General features: G+C 43.8%; 1 protein-coding gene across 3 annotated transcripts in view; it reads left to right on the plus strand.

Annotated features, from left to right (window-relative positions):
* Nucleotides 1-16,079, plus strand: part of PHACTR1 (phosphatase and actin regulator 1) — a 318,656-nt gene that overhangs the window by 14,817 nt on the left and 287,760 nt on the right. For all 3 annotated transcript variants that reach the window (XM_065832917.2, XM_071804574.1, XM_071804572.1), the window contains exon 4: nucleotides 737-883. In XM_065832917.2, coding sequence (XP_065688989.1) covers nucleotides 737-883 — 147 coding nt within the window. The remainder of the gene's footprint in view (nucleotides 1-736; nucleotides 884-16,079) is intronic.

Below are 16,079 nucleotides of genomic sequence, written 5' to 3' on the forward strand. Positions count from 1 at the left end.
CTTTAAAACATTGAGTGCAGGCTCCTTAGTCCCCTTTGCATTTCGAAGTCCTTGGCCTGATGCACAATTCTGGCTTACTTAATGGCTTTGCCCAAGGGAAGAGGAGAAGGAATTGAAGGGATGAGCCCTCAGACTTCCCACCAAGTGTCTCCAGCCATGCTTTGAGCTTCAGGACCCTCAGAGAGCAGTTCAAAGACCAGGGTAGGGGAGCCCAGGCCTGCTGTGGGCAGGCACCTCGGCCAGCCAGGGCAAGAGCAGCGTGTGACACCCCTGCCAGCCCGAGGCGGCTGAGGGAAGAGGGGCTTCACCTCAGCCGGGAGCCCCCCCTGGGAGCGGGAAACCACCTCAGCCGGGACCCTGCATTGGGGGAAGGGGCGTGGGCGGCCAGTTCCCGCGGCCGAGGGGCACGCGAGGGTGTCACCGCTCCGACCTCCCGGAGCGACGCTCGCCGTCCTGAGGCGCGCGGGACGCGGCCAGCGGAGGCGCTGCCGGCCGGTCGGGGCAGCGGGCAGGGCCGGTGGGGGCAGCGGGGAGGGCCGCCGCGGCCGCTCCCGTCCGCAGATCCTTGACGGGTTTTCCCTGTCTCTCTCTCTCTCTCTTTCTCCCTCCCTCCCTCCGCTCCTTTCTCCCTTTCCCTCTCTCCTTCCCCGTCCTCCCCTCCCCCGTCTCCCTCCCGCCCGCCCCCTCCGCCCCCTCCTCGCCCGGCCGCCCCGCGCCGCCGACTCGCCCTCGCCAGCTCGCCGGGCCACGCTGCTCACCGTGCCCACATTAATGGCGGCATCTTCCGAGGAGGACATCGACCGCAGACCCATCCGCCGCGTCCGCTCGAAGAGCGACACCCCCTACCTCGCCGAGGCCCGCATCTCCTTCAACCTAGACGCAGGTGAGAGGCGGCCCGGTACGGCGCAGGGGGGTCGACCCGCCTCGCCCACGGCCGCCCCTGGACCGGCAGCGGCTGCCCCCGCGGCAGGGCAGGCAGGGAGGGAAGGGGCTGCCCCCGGCGCCGCGGCCTCTGCTCCCCCGCTGGCGCCGAAGGGCTGCCCGGGCGCCGCCACCCGGCCCGGCCCTGCCGCCTGCTGCTTCGCACCTCCCCGGCTCCCCTCACCCTGCTCCTCTGGCCCGCCCCGCCAGGTGCCGGCTTCCCTTCTCTGTTGGGCCCCTCAAATCCTCCCCTCTCCCAGCCCGGCGTCCTCGCACCCCGCAGAGTGTGGTAGCACTTCCCCACAAGACTTGTGCACTGTCCCTCCTCCCCAGGCTCCTCTGGCATCCCTCCTGAAGACGGGGCACTTGGTGTTTTGCAAGTCTCTACCCCTCTCAGTCTTTGCCTTTTGACCCTGATGGGTTTGTGCCTCAAAACTGCAAGGAAACTTGCGCCTGTGTTGCCCACTTTTTCTCAGGCTCGTGAGGTCCCCCCTTGTCACAGCATTGCTTTTCATGACTCAATGAGTGTGTGCAGCCCAATGCTTTCTACCAACACACCTCCAGCTCCCTACATTCACCTCCTTCTGCCTGTTATCAGGTTGAGCCTCCTGCAAGTCCCTACCTGACCTTTCCATCCCCCTCCTCCACTGCCTCTCCTTCCTCTCTGCCACCTCTTCCTCATGGCTCCCTTGAGATTTTGGCTCTCCTCTTCAGTTCATCCTGCACATGGTGACTATCCTGCTTCTTTCCTACTAGGCCTGTGGTTTGCCTTCCTTCCCTAACCTTTTTTTTTCCATGTGGGTTCTGTCAACAGTAAACTACACCAGAGGTTACGTGCTCTCAAAAACAAAGGAAAAAGAACATTATTTCTGTTGGTTCTCCAGACCAAACCAGATTTCCTCTGTCCGTGGGGGTGCATGAGGGAGGATCTGTAGCCAGGAAGCTGGACTGCAGCCTCCCTCATGTCCCAGCAGCAGTGCACAAAATGACCCAACTGCATTAATAGTCTTTGATGCTGAGCCTGTCAGCTCACTGCCAGCTGTAAAGGGAAAAGAGCTGCCTCAGAGTTGCTGCTTGCCATGCTGCAGTCTTTCCCCAGCCCTCCTCCCCCCTTTCAGCTGTCAGAAAGTTTGAGATTGCAGAGTTGCGTTTTCTCCTCCATTTGGGGATGGTAAGGATTCCTCTCCCCCTCCTGTTATCCCTGCTGTAATTATGCCCTTAGTAATGGCTAATACACAGTTTGGTTTTACCACTGGCGGAAGGGTTGGTTACATTGTGCAGCGGGTCATTATTTTGTTCTGATCATGACTTCTCAAGAATTACCTAGGCATAGGTAAATTTGGTGGCATTTCAGGGCACAGGCTGGACGACAATGCCAAATACTAGGTTTCAGCTCTAAAGAACTGGGTGTGAAAATGGAAAGAGCATCACTGTGCATAAGGTGTAAATAAGAAGAGGCTGTGTATGGTTATTTGGCTGCTGAAACAACCCTGTGTTGACTTTTGCTGCCACAGGTAAATGTTATGTCATGTAGTTATAAATAGATAAACCAGTTAAGAGCAAGGCACCTTCAGGTCACCTGGTGCCTCATATCTCTATGCTGAGCTAGGCGTACTGTCTTTGCGACAAGTCCCAGAGGATGTGCAAGTCTCTAGGTACCTATTTTCCGCAATCCGCTGAAAAAATGGATAATTACACTTAGCTTCTTTCTTTTCCTCCCCTCTCCCCTGCTCTCTTTAATTTATGTTTTTACTTTCCAACCTGGGAATAGAATTCCTTTAAAAGAAACAATTAAAAGAAACAGTACTGGTGTATCAAGAAATCTAAATGAAAAATGTTGTAAGTAGTGCAAGTATGTGTTTTCGTTAAGCCTTCTGACAGTGAGTAGTTTTGAGCTTTAAAAAGAAAAATAAATTGCTTAGCAACCAGTATTGAGTGAGTACGCCAAAAAGCAAGTGAAACGTGCCGGTGGTACTCATTTAATTCGTGAGTTGTTTGGTTTACTCTTCTGTTTGCTCAGAAAGCACAAACCAAGCAGCCTGGATTTGAGAACTCTCTATTCCAAGGAAACAGCTGTTAGAAAATATGTGTAGCCACTTCTGCTCATACTTGATAATGCCGTGTGGTGCAGGGTTTGCTTTTGAAACTTGTTATTTATGAGGTGCAATGTTCTTGAATTTATTTTTCGAGCGGTATGTGTGAAAACCAAACAAACACCACAAAACGCCTTGCTTCTAAACGTACCTGTTTTCCGTGTGCAGCTCACTTGTCAGTGATGTTACTGATGTCCCACGGCGGGTGCCAGGTACCTCTCAGTGTCTCAGGCGGGGCGCGGCAGGGGGCGGGGTGGGGGCGGGGCCGGGGAGCCCGCGGGCGCTGTCCGCCTCCCCGCTGGTGCTGAAGCGCCGGCCCGGGCTGGCCACGGTAGCTGACCGCGGTAGCTGAGCGCTCCAACCGCGGGTGGAAACGGCGTCTCCCGCCGTGCCTTGTTCTCCCTCGCTGTCCGTGGATTGGCAGGACACAGGAGTGCACGAAGTGTGTGTATTTCTTGGCCTGTGCATGGAAAAGGTGGCAGAAAGGAAGTAATGCTCTTTCCTCAACCCACTGATGCAGTCGAAAGTAAATTGATGCTTAAGGTGCAGGAAATAACCTCTTCCATACGTGCTTATCACTTTGCTTTCCACTTAGTACATTCCAGAGCTACAGCTGCTGCTCAACCACTGCTTACAGAGCTAATTTTCCTGCAGCTGGTACAAGTCAAGCTGGCTTCCTCAGTCATTGTCTTCTGTCAGGACATGGTCAGGGCTTGGATGCAGCTTGCAGCTGCTTTGCTGTGTTGGAACTTAAAATCCACTTTTATTAATGAAACATAAGCAGATGCAGTGAATACTGCTCTTCTCCACTCTTAATTACAACCACTAGTTAAGAACTAACAGGTTTTTATCTACTTCAGCTGTAAGTTATAATTATACCATTACTGCTGTTATCTGTATTGTTGAAAAACTGAGAGATTGCATACACAGAGTCAATTATACAATTTGAATATAGCACAGATTTGGTCTGGATTGTAATAAACGCCACCATTTGTAAGTGATTAGCAGTACAACTTCTACCTGCCCTTCTCTTTTGATTATACTAACAGTTCTGCTTTGTTTGATTTTTCAAAATATACTTGGTTATTATGTTTGTTTCTAAATATTGGTCAATTTACAATTATTACCTAGCATGAGTTAACAAATGCTGTTCAATTGGTTGTCCCTGGTATGTATTTCTTCCTGCTGTTCCCATACTGATTAAAATACAAAGCTGTTTTCCAAACGCAGGGTTTTTCTCCCTATTGTTTTACATATGCAAATGCTATTAATCTGAGTTATGTGCTCATATCAAGAGGGTAATGTTTCCCAAAGGATTTAAATTACCTCTTCTGCCAAAATTAATGTAGCTACACAACATCATAAAACTATAGACAGATACGAATTCCTTTTGCATATTTGATACTAAATCAGCCTGCATACAGAAATTAATTCTTTAATTTTCTGAAAGACTTCCTCCAGTGTGACACTAGAGGAATGTGGAATGTGCTCTCACTGTCAGGTGGTGATCTTTTGTTATTACGATTAGCAATCGGCATTGCTCCATCTCTTAACCTACATCTTTGGCTTTTTGTACACATCTTCCTAAAAGCAGTTTTCACATTGTCTTTCTAACTTTCTTATTCAGGCATCTAAACATTAATCCCAAATTACTTCTGAAAACTTGGGCCTCCATCTGTGACAGTTGTCCAATAGCATGATTTCTTTCTTGGTCCTGTGCCAGCTGACAATTTCAAATATTTTTACAGGTTTTGACTGATTTCAGTTCTTCCTATTGCAAAATATTATACTTTTAAAATGGCAAAGCATGGTAGGTAGCTTTCAAGGTGACAAATTAGCAGAGGTGATGACTGATAAGGAAATAGACCACTTAAAAATCTCACTAAATGATCCAAGGTATGTGAGCTTTTCTTCTGCCTCCCCCTCCAAGTAGCTGCTTGGAAAATCCCCGTCAGAATTTTACCAATGTTTGTTAGGGGAGGGGGACTACCACGTTGAGTCGATCTGAGCAAATTCTCTTTTAGCCCTTCAAGTGTCAGCCACTATTGAAGGTACTTCTATATACAGACAGATACTCCTTCCTAGCTGAAAAAGAGTAAGCTTTGTGCTGCAATCCTTTGCAAAGTTGATTCTAGCAGACTGGCTTCTTGTGAAGTGGTGCAAGAAGTCGTCTTCATCTCAACTGCCGTGGGACCTTCCCGAGATTGTTCAGAGAGGTCATCAAGTGTCAGTCCTTGTTTGAACAAGGCTGATTGTCTGCTTAGAATTTAACCCAGGGATGGAGACTTGGGGATAAAGCAAGCCAATGCCTTGGAGAAGGTGTAAGGTAGAATGACTGTGGTGGCTGTACTAGGGGTCAGCAATGAGGGGCTGTTCCTTCAGAAATAATACATTTTGCTTCCATGCTGTGAAATGAGGGGAGGGAAGCTTTTGAATGTCAATATATCTTGCCCTCGCCAACTTAAAAGCGTGCATCAGTGGTGAAGCTGAACAGAAGCCTGTGGCCTGAGGGGTGCAGGAACTGGGCTCTGAAGGTGGGGAGAGAGAGGCAGTGACAGAGTGGACCCGATCAGGATGGCGCAGCCTGCGTGAGCTGTGGAGCCCAGCTGGCTCGCTCGGCCCTGAGGCACAGCACAGATTTCAAGTACACTGAAGTCACTCAGTGATTTCACTGAAGAGGCTGGATCCTCAAGTGATGTAAGTCGTTTCCTGACTTCAGCCAGGGATCTGGGCCAGGCTGTCGAAATATACATCTCTGCTTCCCTTCAATGATGAAAGATGTGTTTTATCTCTTTGAAGTATGGAGCCACATGTTCTCCTGGATTGTGTTCTGGGAAAGGAAAGCTGAGAGGGAGAGAACTGAGTGACTGCACAGTTTTGCCTTGTGTACAGAAGAAAGGTCCTTGTGTCTAGAAAGGCAAGTGAACTTGATACCATTCACTCTTCTTAAGCAGTGGCAAATAACTCACATTGGGGAGAGGAAAAAAAAAACACAGCAACCTGTGTTAGTGCTGCTGCAAGCAGAATTAATTCACAGGGTGTAAAGAGGGAGGAGGATCCTGGCAGAAACTGCTGAATGGCTGAGACAAATGTTTAGCAAGCTGGGAAATGTTCACAGTCGGCTGTTTCTGTGATGCAGAGCTGGTGGGGGAAAGCCAGGACACACAGGGTGACTATTGGTTTGATACACGGAACTTTCCCAGTCTGAACCGGGCACAAACTTGAAATCGAAAGCTACTTCCATTTTCACTGACCTGGCACCTTCCACATTCCATTGTATAGATTTAGAACTGTGCTGAATACTTTTCGGAGAGTTAAAATGATGTATGATTTTCCTTTCTACTGGAATGATAATGTCGTGTGTTTTAGCCTCATATGTGTTGATTTGTCTAGAAGGATATGTTACATTTTTCTGCAGTGATCAAGGAGGAGGTTGTGCACTTTATTTTGTCACTGTGTGAAATAAGAAAGCATATTTATACAGCTCACTGAGATGGGTAAATTCTAAATAGGTGAAAATAAAGTGAAATGACTTGACTCGATTTTCTGCAGGAAATCTACATCCCATCCATTTTTAATTTTCTCTAAAACCCACCATTTGATTTAAAAATCTGTTTTGAAGTTTCTGAGTTTGCCCCTGGTCATGCTTACATATGATTTAGTACACTAACCTTATTAATAATCTCGGCAGTCATTTGAAATATTATTGCATTTCGAATTGTGTTTTTTTCTTTCCTGTTTATCCAGCATATGTTTGTGTATATCCATAATAAAATATTCTGCATGGTTTCATGATTAGAATAAATAATCCCTAAAATTATATAAGAATTTAAACTACTTTGGATTTATGGAGCTCACAGATTAGAAATGATGTTGAAGGGGTAATATGAAGGGCATATTTGTATTTTTAAAAATGCTTTCAAATTATGGTGACTCTAAGGTTTCAGGTAGAAAAGATTTGGCTTGGGAGAATGGGGGAGAGAGAAATATGCAGTAGTAGGCTTTCTAATATGTGTGGGAGGTTTTATTTCTTTCTGGAAAAAGATTAGTAAAAATGCATGCTTGGAAAAATTCCACTTTCTCTCTCTGCTCTAATCACTCCCTCAGATTATTGTCATGGAGATCCTCTCATACTTTGGAAGCCAAATCACCGGTTTTGGCAAAGCATTGCTTAGTACCTTCGTAAAAGGACCTAAAGAACTGGCCTCTTTTGTGATCAGGCTTTGCATTACCAAATACTTGTGTCTGCACTTTAATCAAATGATGACACTTAGTCTTAACGCTGCTTAATTCTGAGTATAGCTAGAGATCAGATTTGTGCCCATCATTCATTTCATGGCTGTTTTCCAACCCCGAGGGCATTAGTGCACATGCCAGGAAAAAAGAGCCTCCAAACTGAACATCACCCTCCGTGGGGCAAGAAAAACACCATGAGAGAAAACCAACCCTTGCCAGGGATAAGTGGAGGGCCTGAAAGTGCCTCTGTATCAGCACTGTATGCTCCAGGTAAACAGTCTGCTTTGAGGGAAGTGAGGTTTTAACTCTTGCACTTGGCTTTGGAGACATTTGATTTAAAGCCATGGCCTTCAGTGAGTGCTCGATGGGAGTAAGTTTACAGGTTCTCCAAGTCCTGTAAAGGGCAGAGATGCCCCTGCTGTCACCCAAAAGGATTTGTTGATGCAGGCTGTAGTTAACAAGTTTAACTGGGGACAATTTGAAGTTAGTTAGTCAAAATGATGGAACTGGCAAGAGGAAAATGATGATACAAGATCCATTTCTCTGAAGGCTGAATGTGTTGGTGGAATTGGCTAAGAAAAAAAAAAAAAAAGCTTTACTATTTTAATCGTTCTTGTGCACGTGTGCAGCATCACCTTTCTGTGTCAGGGGGACAACTGATACCTGTGCAGTCATTGGCACCAATGCTGCTGTGGAACAACCATGACAGGAGACAGAAGGAAGGAAGGGACATGTTTGCTTTGGGATTGGAATATGCAGACCTCATGCTTTATACAGCTGTCTGCAGCACGTGTGATTTTAAGGCTGCTCTAGTGCTTTGTTGCTAAACTAATTCTTCAAGAAAACTGATGTGGCAGAATTTGCCTGAGTAAGAAATCATCTCTGTATTTGTCTTTTGATTGATCAGTTTGTTTGGTTAACACAACTAAGTTTAATCCAGCAAGCTGGGACCCTGCAAAATCTTCTTATTTTTTCATGTTTCATCAGGAACCAGAGTTTTCTTCTTGGAACTAGGTCTTCAAGGAAAATACTTTTTGCCAAAACTTCAGATAAAATTGTCAGAACTAGCATCCCTGTTCAGAATTATTAGCTGTAAAATTTAGTAAAAAGAAAGGGCCTAATTCTCAGTAACAGGTATAATTAGCTTTAATGCTTAATTACTCTGAGTCAGCTAATTGGTTTCATTGGGACTACTCATAGTAATACTCACAGCTAGGCATGTAAGTGCCTTCAGAATCTGAAAGTTTTTGAGTTTTTGCAATATGACAAAAGTCATTAGTGCAGAAAGAATGTCCTGGGCTGTCTGCTTTCAGATAATATAAAATGTCAATGCTAATGAAATATGGTGTTATTAGCAATTGTTTCTTGTGCTTAAACTTTAGACCAGTGTGGAATATTATACTTCTGTAGCAAAATAAAACTTGGCTGCGTTCACGCTTTCTGATGAATATTCATGACAATGTATCTCATGTGGATAAGGTGCAAAAAGTGTCAGTTCTAACATTTGAATTATATTAATGTACTTGACATTGTAATACAATTGGTTCATACAGTCAACTAAAAATGTTTCCTTCATTCAGAATATTTTTAGGGTAAAATTATAACCATGCATTAACCATTTATAATCATGCAGTTCTGTTACCTTCACTTAGAATTCATTGGTGGGATAGTTTTACATTGCTATGCTGTGGCTATAGCTTGGCCCTTAGTACATGGCTGCCTTCCCTGGGTTTTGCTGCGGAGGCAATGTTACTGAATATTTGAAAGAAGATAATTATTGACTTTACTGTGGACTTTGTAATAATTTTGCTATCTTGAAATTACAGTTCAGTCCGTAAGAAAAAAAATGAAGATGATGTCCAAAGAAGAATTTAAATGGGTAGCAAATTCAGCAAGAAAATAGGGAGGCAGGGTTGAAAAATTAAATGCCTGTGTTTCTTCTGCACTCCAGTCACTGTAGTTTCATTCTGGTTATGAAGTACATAAGACAGAGGGGAAGTATGTGACAAAGCATTTGCATGCTGAAATACTGTATGGACATATGCCATTTTAACTACAATGAATAACAACTACAGCGCATATTTCAGTTAATCAGAAAATCCTTGCTATGCATAATTTATGGTGCAATAATCATTTTTACTGTTAATGCCTACAGTAGTTGGACAGACAGACATCTGGTTAATAGTTTATAAGCAAATTAAATACTTGATGCATTATTAAAATGGAAGAGAAATTTCATCAAGGCTAGATCTAATTCTTTGCTAGAATGTTGGAAATAGTTGACGCCTGACGCAACCTTGATGCCCCAAACTGGGGAGGACCTGTTTTGATTGTGGCACTTGTGTGTCCTTATTTCTGTTGTGTAGGTAAAAGGATGGGGAGCGGTAAGGAGCCTGCTGGTGGTTAGATTTGAGAAGTGACTGGGGTGCGTGTCCTTGGGAAAAATATTCCTATGTTCCCTCAGTCAAATGTTACAACAGCGCTAAGCTATCATAAATAGCCTTAAGTTAAAAGAGTATGTCTTCAGCTAGTCTCATTTTGCTACAACTTTGCACTAAGCCATAGGAATCTCTCTCAGAACAGAAAACATCCCCCCTGTTAGGATGAAATGAGAAATTAATAGTTGTATTGCAGTATTCAATGAGAAAGAAATTACTCCCATCTGACATTTGTAATGGTCCTTTGTTTTCCTTGCTGAGATCACAATAGCACAGTTTTCATACATATATATTTTTTTCCTTCAGCTTAATTCTTTGTTTTCTTGTACTAGAGAAGTACTAGAAACAGAGACCTTGATGTGGCTGTGCTTGACGCATGAGACTTCCGCGGTGTTTGGAAGAAAATGGCTCTTCCCCGTGCTTGGCCTCGGCTGCGGGAGCCTGTGGGCACAGAGGTCATGTTGTGCAAAGCGCTGGTGAGGGGGTCTGCACTTGAAGATCTCACCACATGCTCTCAGCTTCTGCCTTCTCTGGGGGGGTGGGGGTGGTGGTGTTGTTGCTGGCATCTCTCTTTTCCTGCCGCCTTTTCCATTCTCCTGCATGTGTCAGGGCTGTGTGTACTGGCAGCAGCGATGTGTTGGCCTGCACTTTCTCAAAGGCTGTCACTACTGGGTTGGGAGGGTTGCCATACCAGTATTTAAAGCTGCAAGTTGGGAGACTATGGGTTTAAATGATCACCCTGTATCCTTGGGACCTCTGATAAAGAACTTTGTCATCTACACGGTGCTTCCGTGAACCCACACAAGGCAATCGTTCCCCAGAGCGATGACCGCTTCTGCTTTCTGCTTAGTGACTACTCTTTGGGTCACTATAGATAAAGGTGGTTTATTGAAAATACTGAGGTGGAGAGTTAGGAATAAACTGCATTAAGCTGCTAATGAGCAGTCATTTTTTATATTTAAAGCAATTTGGCATGTTCGTCCATTCATGAACACTTTAATTTTGTCTTATCACCTTGTTTGTTCATCATTGCTTATGACTTACACTACATGTGAAGGCTCTTTTTAGGTTTTACTAATGTAATTAATGTTCTCCAAAAAAACCTTAGAAGTTTGTTTCAAAACTATCACAATTACTTACTAGGTAGGAAAAGCCTAAAACTGATCATTTTCATTTTCTCTGTCTGGAAGCATGGCAAAATTTTGGAGCATTTCAAAGCTAATAATTAAAAATTAACTGGGATGAACTAATAACCTGTGAAGGAATAGCCTTTAATTATAAGACAAAAATAAATCAATAAGGCTTGATTTTTAACTTAGTCTTATCTCAAGACTTGGAAGAACAAACCATTCTGTGAGATAAATTTAATAAGATTGCTTGAAATAATAATTATAGAGACAAATTAATTTATAAACGTTATTTTTTTAAAGAAAACAAGGCAGGCATCACTGAATAATCTTGGAGTCTAACCCTGCAAGCTTTCCCCTTTGCAAGCAGCATGTGTAACAGCTCTTTCAGTGTTAAAGGAGACCCAAGGGGAGAGTGGCAAAAATGTTTGGTTGGGAAGTACAGTTACACAGATGGAATACAGCTTTTTGTTAGCGACCTTCATGACATAATAGTAGGAAACCAGGGCAAAGAGTCACCAAGATTAAGGCAATGTAGGGCACGTGATGTCATTAAAACATGGCAGGGCTTGTTGGACCTCGCTGCCGACTGTTGATGCTGCCCTTAGCAGCAGAACTGTCATCTTAGTAGGTATGATATATACACACCTGAATGGCTGTATATGTACCTAGAGATACGTGTCAACAGCCCAAGGAGCGTGCAGGGACCATCTGTCAACCAGCGTGAGTTTAAACAGCTTCAAGTGGGCAGCAGAAGGATCGCTCCAAAAGCTGTGCGCTTGTTCTTTCAATTACCCAAGTCAGTGTCAGGTAGACAGGTTAGGAGCAGTGGTAAATGTTCCTTTCTTCATCAGAGCTGTCTCAGGTAACGTTTCTCTCTGTGGCTTCTGGCAGTGCTTAGGGTTATTAGCAGCCAGTGGCGATTTAAAGTAGTGCCTGCTATTGAGAAGGAGCAACATGTGGGACTTGCTTGCTTATCTTTTTGGAGATATATGCTGCTTTTAAACTTCTTTCTTCCCTCTCCCAGCTAAATAAAACATCATATCAGCTATATGTCAGTGTGGTGAATAAGGAGGCGCTTAGCTTTCATTATAGCTCATAACAGGAAGAAAAATGTTATAGTCAGCAGGAGACAGAGGGATATACTGAAGAAGTGGACATGGTGACAGTATTAGCCACAGTGAAATCCAGAGTTGTTTTAGCAAAACATCTGACCTACCATAAAACTTTCGGTCGCTACACTGGAACACATTTGGTCCTGTTTGTTCACTTAAGTGAAACTTTGGGATTAGGCTTATGTGTGTAATACAGCTTTAGTGTACCATAGCCACTAGTGTACATCCAGCTTCCCTTGTTGAATGGTATGTTGTGGATGGTTTGCCTTTAGGAACAGAGTGTTTTATCACTTTTAGGATTTTACACTGAATTTAAAGAGGAGTTTTAAAGTGGATTAAGGAAGGAAATGTAGCTTGGATCTTGACAAAGGTATTCTCAGTAGCTTAGATCAATGGTATATAAAGGTGCCCCTTATCTATTTGTTTTGTTGGGCAGGAGGGGTATTATTGCTTCTGCTCACAGTGTGGCTCCTTAACTAATATGCCATTCGGTGAACACGGGAACATATCTGTTGCCCCTCCCCGATCTTCAAATGTGCCCTGCAGACTCCAGGGTAACTCATCTCCAACCTCCATGTATGTCCTTTCCATGAGGAGGATGCCCAGAAGACCTAGAAATCATACAGAAAGAAAGGATTAGTGTGCTGGAGAGAAGACCTGTATTGTGTAATTCTCCAGTCACAGTGACCTTAATAAGTGAACTTGATAATTGTTATTTGCTAACAATTTTCCCTCTCCAAATTTTGAGAGGAATCAAGACATTTTCTGGGAAGAATTGGTATGTGTGATGTGAGGGGAAGAATGGCCAAAGTGGATTCAGTTATTAAGATGAATTTCTTTCCCAGAAAAGAAGATTGTTGGGCTGAAGAAAGATGTTCCTCTGTGCTAGAATTGAATGTGCTGTTGTTTGTTTTGTTTTGTTTTTTCTGCTTATTGGGTTTTAGAGGACTGTATTTTTAAAATTTAATATCTCACATTACTTCCCATAGAACATCACCAAAACAGTTTCTGTAAATTTCTGTGCACGGAGTTTTTTATGTGAGCCAAAGATGTTTTTTCTTGCTAGATCTTTTGTACGTTGTGGCACCACTGCACAGGTATTTATGTGCATCCTTAGAAGTTTTTATTCTCATCTGTAAACTAAAACCTTGCATGCTAACCACTTTCTTCTGGTGAAGTCCTCTTATGCTTTTCCATTCAGAATACCCTTCCTTAATTCTGTGCCATTCTGTGTGGTAAGGGGGTTGCTCTCTCTGAAGGACTTGTCCTCCCTTCTGAAGTCTGGGGAACAGTTATTTGTAACAGAGCTTCTCTGTATTGTTCTTCGTATTGGCTGAGTGACTATAAAAGCCAATAAAGGTTCTTTTCCAACCCTTTACCTACTGACTCAACAGCACCCTGAAACCACTTTAGCCTCAGAGCAAAGGTTTAAGTGTACACCTCATGCAGAGAAGCTTCTCGTGTCATTGCAATACCTTGTTGCTGCACTTGGACAATTTGTCCTGTAAGAATTACATGAATGTGTTTACTGTAATGTGCACCTTGCCTTAGAAACATTTTCTGGTAGCTTCAAAATTAAGTAAAAATTTTTTTCAGGCTGCTTTCTACTCCCACTTCCCTCAGGAAAAGGGTAAAACATATGAGCAAATAAGCTTCCTTTTGGTGCAATTTTGGAGCAGTTCAGTGCGGCTTGAAAACAAATGAAAAACATTCAGAAAAATAGATTTGACTGATTTCCTGTTCATTTAAATTATATGTCTATCCAAAGGCCCTCTTATATAATAGAATTTTTGGTCCCAAATGGTTAAGAAATAGTTATCTGAAGCTCTGCTTACTTTTTACCCTGTATCAGAATGAGTTTCCTAAAACAACCTTTAAAGGGTTGCAGGGTAATTAAGGTTCACTGGTACAACGGTAACTACATGTTATATTTAATTAGCCTCTCTGTAAGATAGAATTTCTGCATCATATTTGAAATGCCCTTTGAGGAAGACAATGAAATATGTCTTAAAGGAGCTTTAGTATGATGATCAGAGTGGTTAGTACTTACATTTGCTGCAAAGTGAGCTTATATTCCAGACTAATACAGCTTCTGATAGGTCACCATTACAGCATTCTTCTTTAAATAAATAAATACATATTCTATTTCAGTTCTGTAATTAGCCATGGGAAAGACAGAACTGCTGTCTCACAATGATGCTGCCTTCTCTAGCCACCTCCAGCTTTGGCTTATTGTGATGGTGAAAGGACCCAGTTCAGGAAAGCACCGATGCATCTGGGTTCATCATTAGCAGACATCAGAAGTTTGTTCCTGAATTGGTCTCTAAGCTGCAAATAAATATCTGCTCTGTGGAGATCATCTCCTCAGCACCTTCTCTTTTTTGTGTTTTTTTCAGAAAAGAGATAGGAAACCAGCACCAGTCCCAAATAAGTGTTGGCAGGAGGTGAGGCAGATGAGGTTCTTCTCATATATTCGCATTAGGGAGGACTCTTGCATGGTCTTGGGAGGTACAGCAGGGACCCCGAGATGCTGGCACACCTCTTCAGAACTGTTTGTAGTTCTGCAAAGTGTTGTGTTCAGAACCAGGCTGTGCCCATGCACAGCAGAGTGCAGGGAACAGACACTGGAGACAAAGGGGAAGACTTCGCTGCATGAAGTCAAATATTGGTTCCTGCTGCTCTCACTCATAACTATTCTTCAGAACCTCATCCTTCCCCTTTCTACACACTCAATTTCAACTGGACCAAGTTGGGTTTGCTAGCCTCTTGGAAATCAAGGCCACAGATGGGCATGTCAGATGTGCACCCCTATACGCAGCCAGGGTGTATCTGGAGCATGCCCGAAGTTTTAAGAATGCAGGAGTGTTTCCCTGGTCCCTAATCACAGTATGCCATTAATTTATGCATAGCCTCTTCCATCCCGCTTGGGCTGCTGGCCCACACAGCCTCACAACATCTCTTGAGGTTTATGGTTGCCAGATGTGCTGGGCTGCTTGTGGTTTCTGCCCAAACACAGTTTCTCTGTGGGGAAGAAAAAATCCAAGTCTGCCAAACATCTGCCAGGGATTTCCAGATCTGAAGCAATCCAGTCAGAGCAGTAGTACAAGCCTGTTTCTGGATGCTTGTAAGTCTGTGTACTTTTCTCTGTGTTCAAAGAGCATCTCCACAGAGCACACGCAGCCAACCTGACACATCCTAGAGATGTATTTATTTCTATCTAGGAGAAACAATATCCCAGGGAAAGCTACCTGCTGCAGACTTACTACTGTCCTCAGGATGCCCTCTGGAAAGTAATCTGCAACTGACCTCAGGGTGCCTGCTCTAGAAAGGAGGCTTTTCTGGCCTGACGAGGACACTGATGGCCTGTATACTTAGTTGTATTAGTACACTAGTGCACCAGTGAGGTGGAAAAAACCCACCAACTTTCCAGTGTTTCTCATCCTAGAGGTTCTCTTCTGTTAATACAGAGGAACTGGTACACTGAATCTGTTTTGAGGTCTTGTTCTCTTTGGTCATGCTCATCAGAAGGTCAGAGAAATAGTAGGTGAACGTCATCTCCATTTATGGAAGTCATAGAAGCAGCTTCATTTTGGTCTTTTGGAGTGCAGGGTGATTTTTTTAATTGCTGATTCACATCTTTATAACACTGAGTCTTATGCATTTGCAGAGGGGAGCAAGAGAAATGGATGTAGCAGCTTGCAGGTGGGTCGATTTCACTGGACATATCAAGAGCCTCGAACTTTAAACCTATATGGGAGTGTGCACAGTTTGAATTCTCTTAAAACAGGCTTACCAGGCAGTGGCAACAGTGATGGATTCCATTTTCACTGCTTCTGTATTTTCCAGAATAATGTGACGCTTGTGATGTCAAAAATATCTGTAAGCTACTAGCAAGAAGTTTATTTGAAATAAATGCAAAGCCAGTGTATTGTTTTTCTCCTGTTAGATGGTCAGTTTGCTACCCAGTACTTAGAAACTCTGTTCTAGCTTTAGTGTGGCAGAGAGCTTACTTTGGTGTATGGCCTTTGAAAACCTTATGAAAATGCCCGTTCTACTCCCTAATTCAACATTGCTTTTCACTGGGTGACCTGCATGTAGCTTTGTTAATTGCATGTGTTTATGGAAGCATGCTATTGTCTTGAGGTTTTC

The sequence above is a fragment of the Patagioenas fasciata genome, chromosome 2 (assembly GCF_037038585.1).
Source record: "Patagioenas fasciata isolate bPatFas1 chromosome 2, bPatFas1.hap1, whole genome shotgun sequence".
Lineage (NCBI taxonomy): Eukaryota > Metazoa > Chordata > Aves > Columbiformes > Columbidae > Patagioenas > Patagioenas fasciata.